Source organism: Trichechus manatus, unplaced genomic scaffold, assembly GCF_000243295.1.
Source record: "Trichechus manatus latirostris isolate Lorelei unplaced genomic scaffold, TriManLat1.0 scaffold00006, whole genome shotgun sequence".
Classification (NCBI taxonomy): Eukaryota; Metazoa; Chordata; class Mammalia; order Sirenia; family Trichechidae; genus Trichechus; species Trichechus manatus.
Genome location: NW_004443942.1, coordinates 34723758 through 34738507, shown reverse-complemented (window position 1 = coordinate 34738507; position 14750 = coordinate 34723758). Strand labels below are relative to the sequence as shown.

The following is a 14750-nucleotide window of genomic DNA, read 5'->3' as shown; positions in this document are numbered from 1 at the left end:
AAATGCTGGCCGTTCAAGTCCACCTGGAGGTGCCTTGGAAGACAGGTCTGGTAATCTACTTCGAAAAAAACAGACACTGAAAACCCTAGGGAGCACAGTGCTACTCTGACATATATGTGGTTGCCATGAATCAGAATCTGTTTTCTTTTTTCCTAGGTTCATACTTATATACATTTTAGAATAACCCTATCAATTAACACACAAACATACATGCAATTACTAGGATTTTTATTGGGATTGCGTTGAATATATAAATCAATTTGGAGAGACTTTATGTCTTAACAATATTGAATCTTCCAATCCATGACCATGGGTCTGTATCTCCATTTATTTAGGTTTTCTTTCTTTTAGCAATATTTTGTAATTAGTATAAAAAATCTTATACATCTTTCTTTCAATTTATTCCTAGAGAACTGAAGTTTTCTTGATTACACCATAAACAGTAGTTTTGTATTCTACTTTCCAATTGTTTGTTGAGACTTAAAATTTTCATAAGCAGCCTAAAGTATTCAGTTTGGGTCATTTTAACCAAAATTCACTTATATTTGCTGTTAGATACCGTCTACTTGGTTCCGACTAATAGCGACCCTGTGTAGAAGAGAACGAAACACTGCTTGGTCCTGCACCATCCTCACAATTGTTGCTATGTTTGAACCAATTGTTGCAGCCATTGTGTCAATCCATCTCATCAATGGTCTTCCTCTTTTTCGCTGACCCTCTACTTTACCAAGCATGATGTCCTTCTCCAGGGACTGATCCCTCCAGATAACATGTCCAAAGTACGTGAGAAAGTCTTGCCATTCTTACTTCCAAGGAGAATTCTGGCTGTACTTACTTCTTCCAAGGCAGACTTGTTCACTATTCTAGCAGTCCATGGTATATTCAATATTCTTCATCAGCACCATAATTCAAAGGCATCAATCCTTCGGTCTTCCTTACCATTGTCCAGCTTTCACATGCATATGAAGCGACTGAAGATACCATGGCTTGGGTCAGGTGTACCTCAGACCTCAAAGTGACATTTTTGCTTTTCAACACTTTAAAGAGGTCTTTTGAAGCAGACTTGCCCAATGCAATATGTCCTTTGATTTCCTGACTGCTGCTTCCACGGATGTTGATTGTGGATCCAAGCAAAATGAAATCTTTGACAACTTCAATATTTTCTCATCATAATGTTGCTTACTGGTCCAATTGTGAGGATTTTTGTTTTCTTTATGTTGAGGTGTAATCCATTCTGAAGGCTGTAGTCTTTGATCTTCCTCAGTAAGTGCTTCAAGTCCTCTTCACTTTCAACAAGCAAGGTTGTATCATCTGTGTATCGCAGGTTGTTAATGAGTCTTCCACCAATCCTAATGCCATGTTCCTCTTCATATAGTACAGCTTCTCTGATTATTTGCTCAGCATACAAATTAAATAAGTATGGTGAAAGGATACAACCCTGATGCACACCTTTCTTGATTTTAAACCACACAGTATTGCATTGTTCTGTTTGAACGACTGCCTCTTGGCTATGTACAGGTTCCTCTTGAGCACAGTTAAGTGTACTGGAATTCCATTCTTCTTAATGTTATCCATAATTTGTTATGATCAACACAGTTGAATGTCTTTGCATAGTCAATAAAACACAGGCAAACATCCTTCTAGTATTCTATGCTTTCAGCCAAGATCCACCTGACATCAACAATGATATCCCTTGTTCGATGCCCTCTTCTGAATCCAGCTTGAATTTCTGGCAGTTTCCTGTCCATATACTGCTGTAGCCGCTTTTGAATGATCTTCAGCAAAATTTTACTTGCGTGTGATATTAACAATACTGTTTGATAATTTCTGCATTCCATTGGATCACCTTTCTTTGGAATGAGCACAAATATGGATCTCTTCCAGTCAGTTGGCCAGGTAGCTGTCTTACAAATTTCTTGGCATAGACGAGCGAGTATCTGCAGTGCTGCATCTGTTTGCTGAAACATTTCAATTGTATTCCATCAATTCCTGAAGACTTGTTTTTCGCCAATGCCTTCAGTGCAGCTTGGACTTTTTCCTTCAATTCCATCAGTTCTCGATCATATGCTACCTCCTGAAAAGAAACTGGTTAAACGGCCAACCAATTCTTTTTGGTACAGTGACTCTATGTATTTCTTCTATCTTCTTTCGATGCTTCCTGCGTTGTTCAATATTTTGCCCATAGAATCCTTCAGTATTGCAACTCAAGGCTTGAATTTTTTCTTCAGTTCTTTCAGCTTGAGAAATGCCAAGTGTGTTCCTCCCTTTTGGTTTTCTAACTCCAGGTCTTTGCATACTTCATTATAATACTTTCTTCTGTCTTCTCGAGTCACCTTTTGAAATCTTCTGTTCAGCTCTTTCACTTCATCATTTCTTTCGCTTTAGCGACTCTACGTTCAAAAGTAAGTTTCATAGTCTCTTCTGACTTCCATTTTGATCTTTTCTTTCTTTTCTGTCTTGTATGATGTCCTTGATGTCATCCCACAACTTGTCTGGTCTTTGGTCATTTGTGTGCAATGTGTCAAATCTATTCTTGAGATGGTCTCCAAATTCAGGTGGGATATATTGAAGGTCATTATTTTGGTTCTCATGGACTTGTTTTAACTTTCTTCAGCTTCAACTTGAACTTGTATATGAGCAATTGATGGTCTGTTCTGCAGTGAGCTCCTGGCCCTGTTCTAACTGATGATATTGAGCTTTTCCACTGTCTCTTTCCATAGATGTAGTTGATTTGATTTCTGTGTTTTCCATCTGGTTAGGTCCATGTGTATAGCTGCTGTTTATGTTGTTGAAAAAAGGTATTTCCAGTGAATAAGTCATTGGTCTTGCAAAATTCTATCATGTGATCTCTGGCATTGTTTCTACCACCAAGGCCATATTTTCCACTACAGATCCTTGTCTCCAACTTTCGCATTCCAATCACCAGTAATTATAAGTGCATCCTGATTGCGTGTTTGATCAATTTCACACTGCAGAAGTTGGTAAAAATCTTCAATATCTTCATCTTAGGCATTAGTGGTGGTGCATAAATTTGAGTAACAGTCATATTAACTTGTCTTCCTGGTAGGTGTATGGATATTATCCTATCACTCACAGTGATGTACTTCAGAACAGATCTTGAAATGTTCTTTTTGATAATGAATGTGAGACATTTTTCGTCAATTTGCTATTCCCGGCACAGTAGATCATATGACTGTCCGATTCAAAATGGCCAATACCAGTCCATTTCAGCTCACTAATGCCTAGGTATTGATCTTCAAGTGTTCCAATCATTTTTGACAACTTCCAAGTTTCCTAGATTCATACTCTGTATATTTCATGTTCCAATTATTACTGGATGTTTGCAGCTGTTTCTTCTCATTTTGAGTTGTGCCACATCAGCCAGTGAAGGTCCCGAAAGCTTTACGCCATCCATGTCATTAAGATTAACTCTTCTTTCAGGATGCAGCTCTTCCCCGGTCACATTTTGAGTGCCTTCCAACCTAAGGGGCTCATCTTCAGGCACTATATGAGACAATGCTTAGTATTTTTCTATTTGCTTGTGTGCAAACCATTTGTCCTACACTAATTTTATCACTGAAAATATTTTAAAAGATCTAAGAATGTTTTATTCTCAAATCCCACAATATATTCCTATTAAAAGCAACATCTATCACTTATCCGCCTGCTTGCTCTTAATTCAGGCTGTTAGGTCATCAGAAATGTCTCACTGTAACCAAGCCAAAGTGTACAAAGTATTCCAAATTAAACAGGTCTAATCTAAACAGCTTACATTTAAAGTATTATTTAGTGGTTCACACCAGATATAAGATTAAATCCTATACTTAACGTTCAAAAGTATCTTTATATTTTGTATAAGGAAACAAGGTGTTGCAATCATCCCTATGACCAGATTAATGGTTGTACAAGTATCTTGTGTTGAGATAAACACGTTAGCATTTTGAAAAAAAGACAAATTTCCATCAATTCATCAAGAAAATAATTACTGAACGTTTACTGTGTTCCAAGTACTGTTTTAGACACTAGGGATAAGACAGAAAATAAAACCGACAAATCTCTGCCCTCATGGACGTTACAGGCTAGTGTGGGGGTAGACAGATAATAAATGAATAATATGTAATGTGTCAGCAAGTGAAATGGGATGGAGGAGACTATATCAGGGAGAGGGGTAAGTAGTACTGGAGTGAGGGGTTGCCATTAAGTAGAGTAGTAAGGGAAGAACTGGCATTTGTAAAAGCCTTTAAGGAGGTGAAGGGAAAGCTATGCTAAATCTTAGTGGGGGAAGTATTACAAGTAGAGGGAATAGAAAGTGCAAAGGTCCTGAGGTGGAAGCATGCCTAGTATGTTCAAGGAACTGCAAGGAGGCAAGTGACGCTTGAACAGAATGAGCAATGGAATGATCTCATGCAGATGGGGTCAGAAAAGCAACAGGGTCATGTAAGCCTTCTCCACCACTATAAATTTTGTCTTTTTCTATGAGTTATATAGACAGCCATTGCAGGGATTTGAACAAATGATCTGACTTTTTATAAGTATCTCTCTGGTTGCTATAATGTGAAGAGACTACAGGGGGACAAAGGCAGAAGAATTTAGAAAGAAGGCTTTTCAAATAATCTGGACAAAAGATAATGGTGGCTTGGATCAGATAACAGTGGAGATAATAAATAGTGAAATTCTTGATATATTCTGAAGATACAATCAGCATGGCTAGCTAACAGGTTGAATTTGCCATGAAAGAAGGAAAAAGGTATAAAGGATGGCTCCAAGTTTTTATCCTGAGCTACTGGGAAGATGACTTACTGTTTACTGCAATGGGGAAGACTGGGAGGAACAGGTTTGGAACAACGTTAAGGGATTTGGTTTTGGCCCTTAGTTTCAGAGTGTCCTTTACACATCCAAGAAGCCCTGGTGGCACAGTGGTTAAAACACTTGGCTGTTAACCAAAAGGTCAGCAGTTTGAATTCACCAGCTGCTCCGCAGGAGAAAGATGCGGCAGTCTACTTCCGTAAAGATTTACAGCCTTGGAAACCCTATGGGGTCGCTATGAGTCAGTATCGACTAGATGGCAGTGGGTTTGGTTTTTGGGTTTACACATCCAAGTGGAGATATCAAGTAAACCATTGGACAAAGGAGTCTGGAGTTCAGTGCAAAGGTGCCAAGGTCATTTGGTACAGAAAGGATACTCTTCCCAAGATATGGTGCTGGAACAACTGGATATTCATGTGGAAAAGAATGAACTTTGATCTCTACCTCACCATAAAGAAAATTTAATTTGAAATGGATCATAGAACTAAATGTACAACCTAAAACTATAAAGCATCTAGAAGACAACAAAGAAGATCTTTGTATATTTTGAAAGCCAACTCCACAGGGTTTCCAAGGAGCAGCTGGTGGATTTGAACTCCTGACCTTTTGGTTAGCAGCCATAGCATGCCATAGCTCTTAACCACTGCACTGCTATTTTGGTGGTATGAGGTTCCCATGTCTCTCTGCTCAGTTCTCTCTTTTATATCTCAAAAGAGACTGGCTTAAGACACTATTTAATCTTGTAGATCTCATTAGTGTAACTGCCACTAATCCATCTTATTATATCATAGTGACAGAACATACAACACATAGGGCAATCACATCAGATGGCAAAATGGTATACAATCATACAACACTGGGAATCATGACCTAGCCAAGTTGACAGATATTTCTGGGGGACACAATTCAATCCATGACAACAACCATATAAATTTATGGCTATAAAAACTATGTAATAATAAATTTTTTATATAATAAACTTTAAAAATCACCTGTACAGTAGAGTTGCAAGACTATGAAATATTTGCATTCAAGAAAAGCTTACAAGGAAATACTTCCAAATGCTGACAGTCTGGGGGAGGGAGACTGGCTAAGGTCTATTTTTGGGGTATCTATTCTGATCCATTTATTTATCTTTCCATTTCTGTTGCAGTACCACAGTATTCAACAACTGTAGTTTCAGTATAATTTTAAAATATAGAAAGACAACTAATCTCAAAGGGAGCTCTTCTTTCTTTGGAAGAATATTGTCTAATTGCCTTGGCTGGTGGCAGAATAAAGTAAACCAAGAGAAGTACTGAGGGGAATACAGCTGTGTTGAGCCTTCCTTTTGGACGCCCACTTCATCACATCCATATATAGCACCTGGCACATAGTAAGCATTCAATACCAGCACCTGGCACATAGTAAGCATTCAGTAAATATTTGATATACTTCTTTGGCAACTTAACTTGCTGTATAGTATAGAGACTGTAAACTATTGCTTAAAATCCAGTTGAGAATTTGTGTATTTCAAAGGAAACTCTCTAACAGGGAATGTTTTCTCCTCATACTTAATTTGGGGGTATCTTAAACAAATCTAAACCCTTCAGGCACACCTCATCTAAAGGTTTCTTTGGATACATAACTTAAAGACATTTAGACATTAGCTATAAAACCAATTTAATTGTATATTCATTATCACTGTATTCCATCAAATCTAAAAGGCCATTAACTGTAACATGCACTCTGATTTCAGAGATGTTAAAATATGAAAAAGAATAAGTGGTACCTTAGAAACTATGACATACAGCAGCTAACTACAAACCAGTGATACAACTTCGTGGACTGCATGTGGGAGGTTCAGGGCAACAATATCAATCCACCTATCTATTCTTAGCAAACTTTTAAGCTGTGCTCTCCCTTGGTTGGTAGAAAGGTATCTATAAATTAAAGTTGTAAAACACTACAATATTAAGCAGTGTGCATGCTGTGATCAAAAAGAAAAAACCAAAAAACAAAAACCAAGCCCATTGTGTTGAATCTATTCCAACTCATAGCGATCCTACAGAACAGAGAGAACTGCCCCACAGGGTTTCCCAATGCTGTAAATCTTAACGGAACCAGACTGCCACATATTTCTCCCATGGAGTGGCTGGTGGGTTTGAACTGCCGACCATTCTGTTAGCAGCCGAGTGCTTTAACCACTGGGACACCACTGCTTACAATATTAAGCAGTGTGCATGCTGTGATAAGTAGGATAAAATAAGAACAGATGTTTCAGACTGACATAAAAAAGAGGCAGTATATTTTTAGAAGCTATGTCACTCTTATTTAAATGTAAATTTCTGAAACATGAACTGTATAATTACAAATTTCACCCATTTCAAAATAAAAAGACGAACATATCAAAAAGCAAACAAAACATAATCTTTTTTTTTCATTGATGTAATTAAATGAAGTTTACATTTCAAGTTAGTCTCCCATAGTTTTTTTTTTTTCCAACATACACTGTTATGAGACCCCAACCGCTCACCCCATTCTGCGACAGCACACTCCTGCTCTCCACCCCTGGTTCCCCATGAACATTGAACCAGCTCCTTACTCTCTCTGCCTTCCCCTCTAACCTCTGGACAGAAGCTGCCCTTTTGGTCTCTTATATCTACTTGTCTAAGAGGCACATCCTTCATGAGTATCACTTTATGTCCCACAGTCCAGTCCAATCCCTGTCTGAAGAGTTGGCCTCGGAAATTGTTTTAGTTCTGGGGTGATGGAGAGACCAGGGGCCATGCTTTCCGGGGCACCTCCAGTGTTAGTCAGACCATTAAGTCTGGTCTTCTTACTAGTATTTGAGTTCTGCATCCCATCATTCTACTGCTCCATCAGGGACCCTCTGTTGTGTTCCCTGTCAGGACGTTCACTGGTGGTAGCCAGGCACCATCTAGTTCTGGTCTCAGGCTGATGAAATCTCTGGTTTATGTGGCCATTCGGTCTCTTGGGCCAATACTTTCCTTGTGTCTTTGGTGTTCTTTGTTCTCCTTTACTCCAAGTGGTTGGGACCAACTGATGCATCTTAGATGGCCACTTGCAAGCTTTTAAGACCCCAGACGCCACTCACCAAAGTAGCATGCAGAACATTTTCTTAATAAGGTTTGTTACGCCAATTGACATAGATGTCCCCTGAAAGCATGGTCCCCAGACCCCGCATCCCTGCTACTCTGTCTCTCAAACTAGTTGATTGTATTAGGAAACTTCTTAGCTTTGGTTTAATCCAGTTGTGCTGGCTTCCCCTGTAGTGTGTGCTGTCCTTCCCTTCACCTAAGATCATTCTTATCTACTATCTAGTTAGTGAATAACCCTCATCCTCCCTCCCTACCCCCGTAACCATCAAAGAATGTTTTCTTCTGTGTTTAAACATTTTCTTGAGTTCTTATAATAGTGGTCTTATATAGTATTTGTCCTTCTGTGCCTGACTAAATTCACTCAGCATAATAAGTTCTAGCTTCCACCAAGTTAGACGATGTTTCACAGCTTCATGACTGTTCTTTATCTTTGCGTAATATTCCATTGTGTGGATATACCATAGTTTGTTTATCCATTTGTCCATCGATAGGCACTTAGGTTGCTTCCATCCTTTGGCTATTGTGAACACTGCTGCGATGAACATGGGTGTGCATATATCTATTCGTGCGATGGCTCGTTTCTCCAGGATATATTCCAAGGAGCGGGATAGCTGGATTGTATGGGACTTCTATTTCTAGCTTTTTAAGGAAGCGCCAAATCGATTTCCAAAGTGGTTGTACTATTTTACATTCCCACCAAAAGTGTATAAGTGCTCCAGTCTCTCCACAACCTCTCCAGCATTTGTTATTCTGTGTTTTCTGGATTAATGCTAGCCTTGCTGGGGTGAGGTGATATCTCATTGTAGTTTTGACCTGCGTTTCTCTGATGGCTAATGATCATGAGCATTTCTTCAAGTGTCTGTTAGCTGCCTGAATATCTTCTTTGGTGAAGTGCCTGTTCATATCCTTTGTCCATTTTTTAATTGGGTTATTTGCCTTTTGCTGTTGAGGTTTTGGAGTATCTTGTAGATTTTAGAGATTAAATGCTGATCGGAATTGTCGTAGCCAAAAACTTTTTCCCAATCTGTAGGTTGTCTTTTCACTCTTTTGGTGAAGTCTTTGGATGAGCATAAGTGTTTGATTTTTAGGAGCTTCCATTTATCTAGTCTCTCTTCTGGTGCTTGTGCATCGTTACTTATGGTCTGTATTGTGTTTATGCCACGTATTAGGGCTCCTAGTGTTGTCCCTATTTTTTCTTCCATGATTCTTATCGTTTTCGATTTTATATTTAAGTCTTTGATCCATTTTGAGTTAGTTTTTGTACATGGTGTGAGATATGGGTCTTGTTTCAGTTTTTTACACATAGATATCCAATTATGCCAGCACCATTTGTTGAAGAGACTGTCTTTTCCCCAATTAATGGACTTTGGGCCTTTGTCAAATATTAGCTGCTCATAGGTGGATGAGCTTTATCTGGATTCTCAACTCTTTTCTATTGGTCTATGTATCTGTTATTGTACCAGTACCAGGCTGTCTTGACTACCGTGGCAGTATAATAGGTCCTAAAATCAGGTAGTGTAAGGCCTCCCACTTTGTTCTTCTTCTTGAGTAGTGCTTTATTTATCTAGGGCCTCTTCCCTTTCCATATGAAGTTGGTGATTTGTTTCTCCATCTCATAAACGCCGCTGGAATTCGGATCAGGATTGCATTGTATCTGTAGATTGCTTTGGGTAGAATTGACATTTTCACTATGTTGAGTCTACCTATCCATGAGCAAGGTATATTTTTCCACTTATGCAGGTCTCTTTTAGTTTCTTGCAGTAGTGTCTTGCAAAAACATAATCTTTTTTATGCCCTCTCTAGAAATACGTAAATTCTACTCTGAAAAATAAAACATGACATTTTCATGCCCTCCCTAGAAAAATGCAAATTATACTCTGAATTTGAATTACTTAATATAGCACACACAGAGCTACAAAGAAACATAAAACCTCACCTCAGAGCTATTGATGACCAAAGCTTGAAGGAGCAGCTTAGTGGCATCAAGATGAAGGCCATAGTGAATCAAAAGGTTGGCCAAGTTCACAAGAGGAATGTCTTGGTATTGAAGCGGAGCTAAATTCAAAGCTCTTTGAAGACAGGCGATTGCAAAAGTGCTATTTCCTACCGCTCTCCAGTAGAGTCCTGCTTCATTGAGGATGAGCCACACAGGAGCATTTGGCTGAAAAACCCCAAACATTTCATTAATACAAGAATGCAGTATTTATTCCATACACTGGAATGTATTTGTTCTATACAGGATTTTTAGTAAGTACATTTTAACTTTTAGTAACAATTACTAAGGGTTTAAGGAACCCGGGGTGGCGCAACGGTTCAGCACTTGGCTGCTAACTAAAAGGTCAGTGGTTAGAGATCACCAGCTGCTCCATGGGAGAAAAGACCTGGTGATCTGCTTCCGTAAAGATTACAGCCTAGGAAACCCTATGCGGCAGTTCTAGTCTGTCACACGGGGTTGCTATGAGTCGGAATTGACTGATGCCAAATAACAGCAACACTAAGCTTTTAAGATGTGCAAAGCAGGTGACTTACCTTGTTAATAGCATGAAATAAGAAAGACCCAATTTCTTCTTCTGGGATAGTATAGTTATTAATACGGGAAAGCAAAATCTGAAAACATCAAAAGGAAGACCGACTCAATTTAAAATAACCAGGAAGACATTTTAAAAGAATTTCATAGATGGCAGTGTTTACTTGAGTTCCTCAGGAACAGTTAAATTTGAGTAGATATTTTAATCATATATATAATATGAGGTCATCAACACACCAACAGGTATTAACCTGCTGGTGTGCACTGACTTTAAGGACAGTATATATGTAATAATACGTATTGTTTCTTATTCTGTTAAGAACTCGTCGATGAGTAACAAGACTGGCTGTGAGAGGTTAACTGCTTAAGCTGCATGATGGATACATGGGATTCATTATACTATTCTCTCTACTTTTTTATATACTTTAAATTTTCCACTAAAAAACGTTAGAAGACATATATATACAAACACACACATTAAGGCAATCTATGATACCCCATTAAAGTCAACCTACATATCCAGAACTGAATAAGAAATTATTCAGAAGACAACAGCATGTGATAAAAATCTGTTATTTTCCCTAGTTGGAAAACCATCACATCCCTAATTAATCTACTTTATGTTCTTGCAACATTTATGTTTAACTGTGAGCAACTCTAAGGCAGGAATCATGGTCTATTTATCTTTGTATTCCTAGCACCCAAAACAGTACCTGGTACACAATGTTTTTTTTGCCTCAGTAAATATTTGTTGAATACAAGTAGTTAACTGCTGATAGTTTTGAAATTAAGTTTCAAAAAAAAGAGAGTTGTGATGGTCTGTTTTCTCTGTAAAGAGGTAATTTTTTAATTTCTATCTACAGAATGGTACCTTATATAATACCTAATATAATCTGCCCTCAGTAATACAACATTCCAAGTTGTAAATAACTAACAGGATTAAAGAAAACAGCACAACAGAACTTATTTATAATGTTTGCAAAGTGGTTATCAAATTCAAACAAACTCCTAAGGGTATCATATAAGGCCAACGCAGGGTTGATAAGGACATGGAAAAAGAACCTTCTAGCTTTCAATTTATACAAACTTCTGGAGGACTGGAGGATGCAAAGCTAAATTGAAGTGATCAGAATGACTTCCATTAGGTAAACTGAGAGTTCTGTGTTATTCATCTTCATAACTCTTTGAGTCAAAGGAATAATACTCAGGTGGTCCCTGAGGAACACTTTCCTACCAACTTCTTCAACAGCATGACTGCATGACTGACTTCTCAATCATCTCACCAATACTTTAATTCTATTCTTCAGTTTTATAAATTTAAAGCTCACCAACTGCCTTCTATCAAATTTTCTGTTCCATCTAAGAGGCTTCTGAAGTCACCCAGAATGGACGGCAATAAACACCAGCCTAAGTGAGCCTTACTTTTCGTGCATGGTCATCTGGCATTTTGGCTTTCAGATCCATGCGGACCTCTAATTCTTTGACTAAGTAGGACAGAGTCTGGCTTTTTCTGAAGTCATTTATGGAACAGTCTGGGGTTTGGGCCTCTTCTTCTGAAGAATAATCATCACTGTTGAGTTCGTGGATCCTGGCACAAGAAAAAGGAACAAGATTCATATTTTCAAAGTTTAGGTGACGTCAAGATAAAGACTTAACCTTTCAAGTCCACGGCTGGTGCTCTCAAAGAACCGCCAGATGACAATCATGCAGAATCAGGCGCTTTGCCAAATCCACCAGCACTTGCCTGAGTCCTTTGTTTTCCGGTGGCAGAAAATAGGTTGGCAATTCCCCACCAACAGGGACTCTAGGGTAGCTTTCTGCACAGTCTGCTCTTTTAGGCCACAGAACATGCTGTTTGTCCTAATAAAGAAAGAAAGTTTCTCATAAATTTCTTTGGATTCAGTCTTTCAACAGCTGAATGAATTTTGAAAAGAATCAAAAATACTAAGATTACTAAACAGAAATTTTAATATTTTAAGATAAATGTGGTAGACACTGTGGTTATTTCCATAGTATTCTTTCTACTCCAGATTATTAGGCTAAGTCAGTCACAGTAATTCCACCTGCTTTACCACGGACTGGTTCAGGGCTGGCCAGGCCTAAGTCAGCTGAGCCAACGAGCCACAAGCAGAGGCTTGCATGGGTTTCTGGGAAAGAAAGTAAGCCTAAATCTTTTATACCACACAAACAGAAAAGCATGTTGATCCAGTTGCTGTTGGCTGACGTCTTATGACCATAAGGGCAAGCTTCAGGATGAAGCCAATGCTGTGGATGGCAGAGTGGAGAACGGGAAGGAAAGGGGTCACTGATGACATCCCTGGACCACTAAATCAACCAAACTCAAAGCTTGCGCTATCTTTGGACTTCCTGCTAGATGAAGAAAGTTTTCTTTTTGTTTAAGCCAGTGGGAGTTCATTACTTGCACCTGAAAGCATACTTAAATTTAGAAAACTGGCCTAGAAAACCATTCTTCCTTGAACTAATTTTTTTTTTTTTTTTGGCCAATGCCGAAGTTTAAATGTTTTTTGATTTATGAAATGTTCACTTTTCTAAATATAAACAAAACATACTAGAGGCTTACTTAACTTATATGTTGAAGCTATCAAACTCTGGAGAATTTATAGTACATAAATCTGAGTGGTTGTATTAATTGTTAGAACAAAAGCTTAGTTAAATTCTGAACATTTAATAGTGAATGAAACATACAAGGTCCCTGCCCTCATACCTTGGGATTCCCATTGGCTAACATCTAACTATTTCTTGGCTGGCCTACAAATACAGGGATTTATTTATTAACTTTTTTACCATCTGTATCTTCCATTAGAATATAAGCTCCAGCAGAGCAAGGAGCTTGTCTACTATACTCCCAGCCTGGTACACAGTTGGAGCTTAATAAAAGAATGCTGGTTAAATAAATGAAGTATATACAAGTATATACTAGGTCAAGTTTAGAAACATGTTAAGTGTGGTAATTACATGCAGAGCTGAAAGTTTTGTATTGAAGTCAGGGTGTCTGTCTTCTCTACTTGATTGGAAAGAACTAGATGAAGAAAGGGCCTATGTCTTACTAATCCAGTACCTGGCACAATGCTTCCATTTAACAGAAGTTAAATAAATGTTTGCTGGACTAACAGTGATAGGGCCCATATTAATATCAGTGAGGTTGAGAACCACTGCATTATCCTCTATTAACTTACCCTATATGCATCAGAGTCCCTGCCCCAGATCCAGAGAATAGAATGGGCTACAGGAGAAGACTTGACTGAATCACTGATATCACTCTGATTTGCCTGAACATCAAACTTCACAGACACCATACTAGAAGTTGATGAATCCTCCCCAAACTAGAAAATGAAAAATTAAATCAAATAAGAGGTAGAAAGGAGTTATGATGGAGATTTAAGTCAAATAAAAAATGCTAGTAAATACTCAAAATTAGTAGGAAATTAAAATATTTCAGTAATAAAGAAATCAGATCTTGTAATTTTAAAAACTATGCCCAAACAGTATTCTCTTACAGATAATGCGTAATTATTTTCAACCAACTTCGCCATTAATTAGGAGAAAAATGGCATGGATTTTTTTCCTATCCCTTTAGTTCTTTCTATAATTTAGACTCTTAGGTTTAATGATCAGCAGTCTAGAGATATGGTTCCTTATTCCCCTCTTTGGGGTTTAACTCTATCCAAAGAATTTGGTCTTTGTTCTTGGTTCCTGAGAAACAGCCTCTAAAACCTTGAAATTTCCCCAGTAATCATAAGTGTATTTGATGTGGACTCCAGACTATACCTAACTTAACAGGTTATGCTAATGAGGTGACTCTTGGATGGGGGGTGGCAAGGCCATAAAGACTTATCTTGGGTTATCAACCTCTTTATTACCTCATGATACCGACCAACCTTAGCGAGAGGGGCTGGAGTTTGAATTATGTAATGAGATCCTTAATAAAAGCTCTAGACATGGAAGCTCTATGGCCTTCCTGGTTGGTGATAGACATCAACGTATGTGGAGGGCAGCGCATCCCTCTGAGACATGGAAGCTCTGCATTGGGAACCTTCCCAGACTTGCCCTATGCATCTCTTCATTTGTATCCTTTTTCTTATAATAAAACTATAATCATAAGTATTAACACTTTCTGAGTTCTGTGAGTCATTCTAGCGAATTATCGAACACAAATGAGTAGTGGGAGCCAGCAAGTCAGAAGTGAGGGGCGCCGGGAACTCCTGAGCTTATGACTGGTATCCTGAGGGGGTAGAGGAAACACCTAAATTTGTAGCCAGCAGGTTAGAAGTGTGTGTGTGTGTGTGTGTGTGTGT

At 38.4% G+C, this 14750-nt stretch overlaps 1 protein-coding gene across 12 annotated transcripts in view; it reads right to left on the bottom strand.

Annotated features, from left to right (window-relative positions):
* The window catches only part of TTC17 (tetratricopeptide repeat domain 17), a 134047-nt gene that overhangs the window by 72220 nt on the left and 47077 nt on the right, over positions 1-14750 (bottom strand). For all 12 annotated transcript variants that reach the window (XM_004369816.3, XM_012557174.2, XM_023738471.1 and 9 more), the window contains 5 exons: positions 13632-13778; positions 12179-12294; positions 11857-12022; positions 10437-10514; positions 9844-10068 (listed from right to left, as the gene is read on the bottom strand). In XM_004369816.3, the coding sequence (XP_004369873.1) occupies positions 9844-10068; positions 10437-10514; positions 11857-12022; positions 12179-12294; positions 13632-13778 (732 nt within the window). The remainder of the gene's footprint in view (positions 1-9843; positions 10069-10436; positions 10515-11856; positions 12023-12178; positions 12295-13631; positions 13779-14750) is intronic.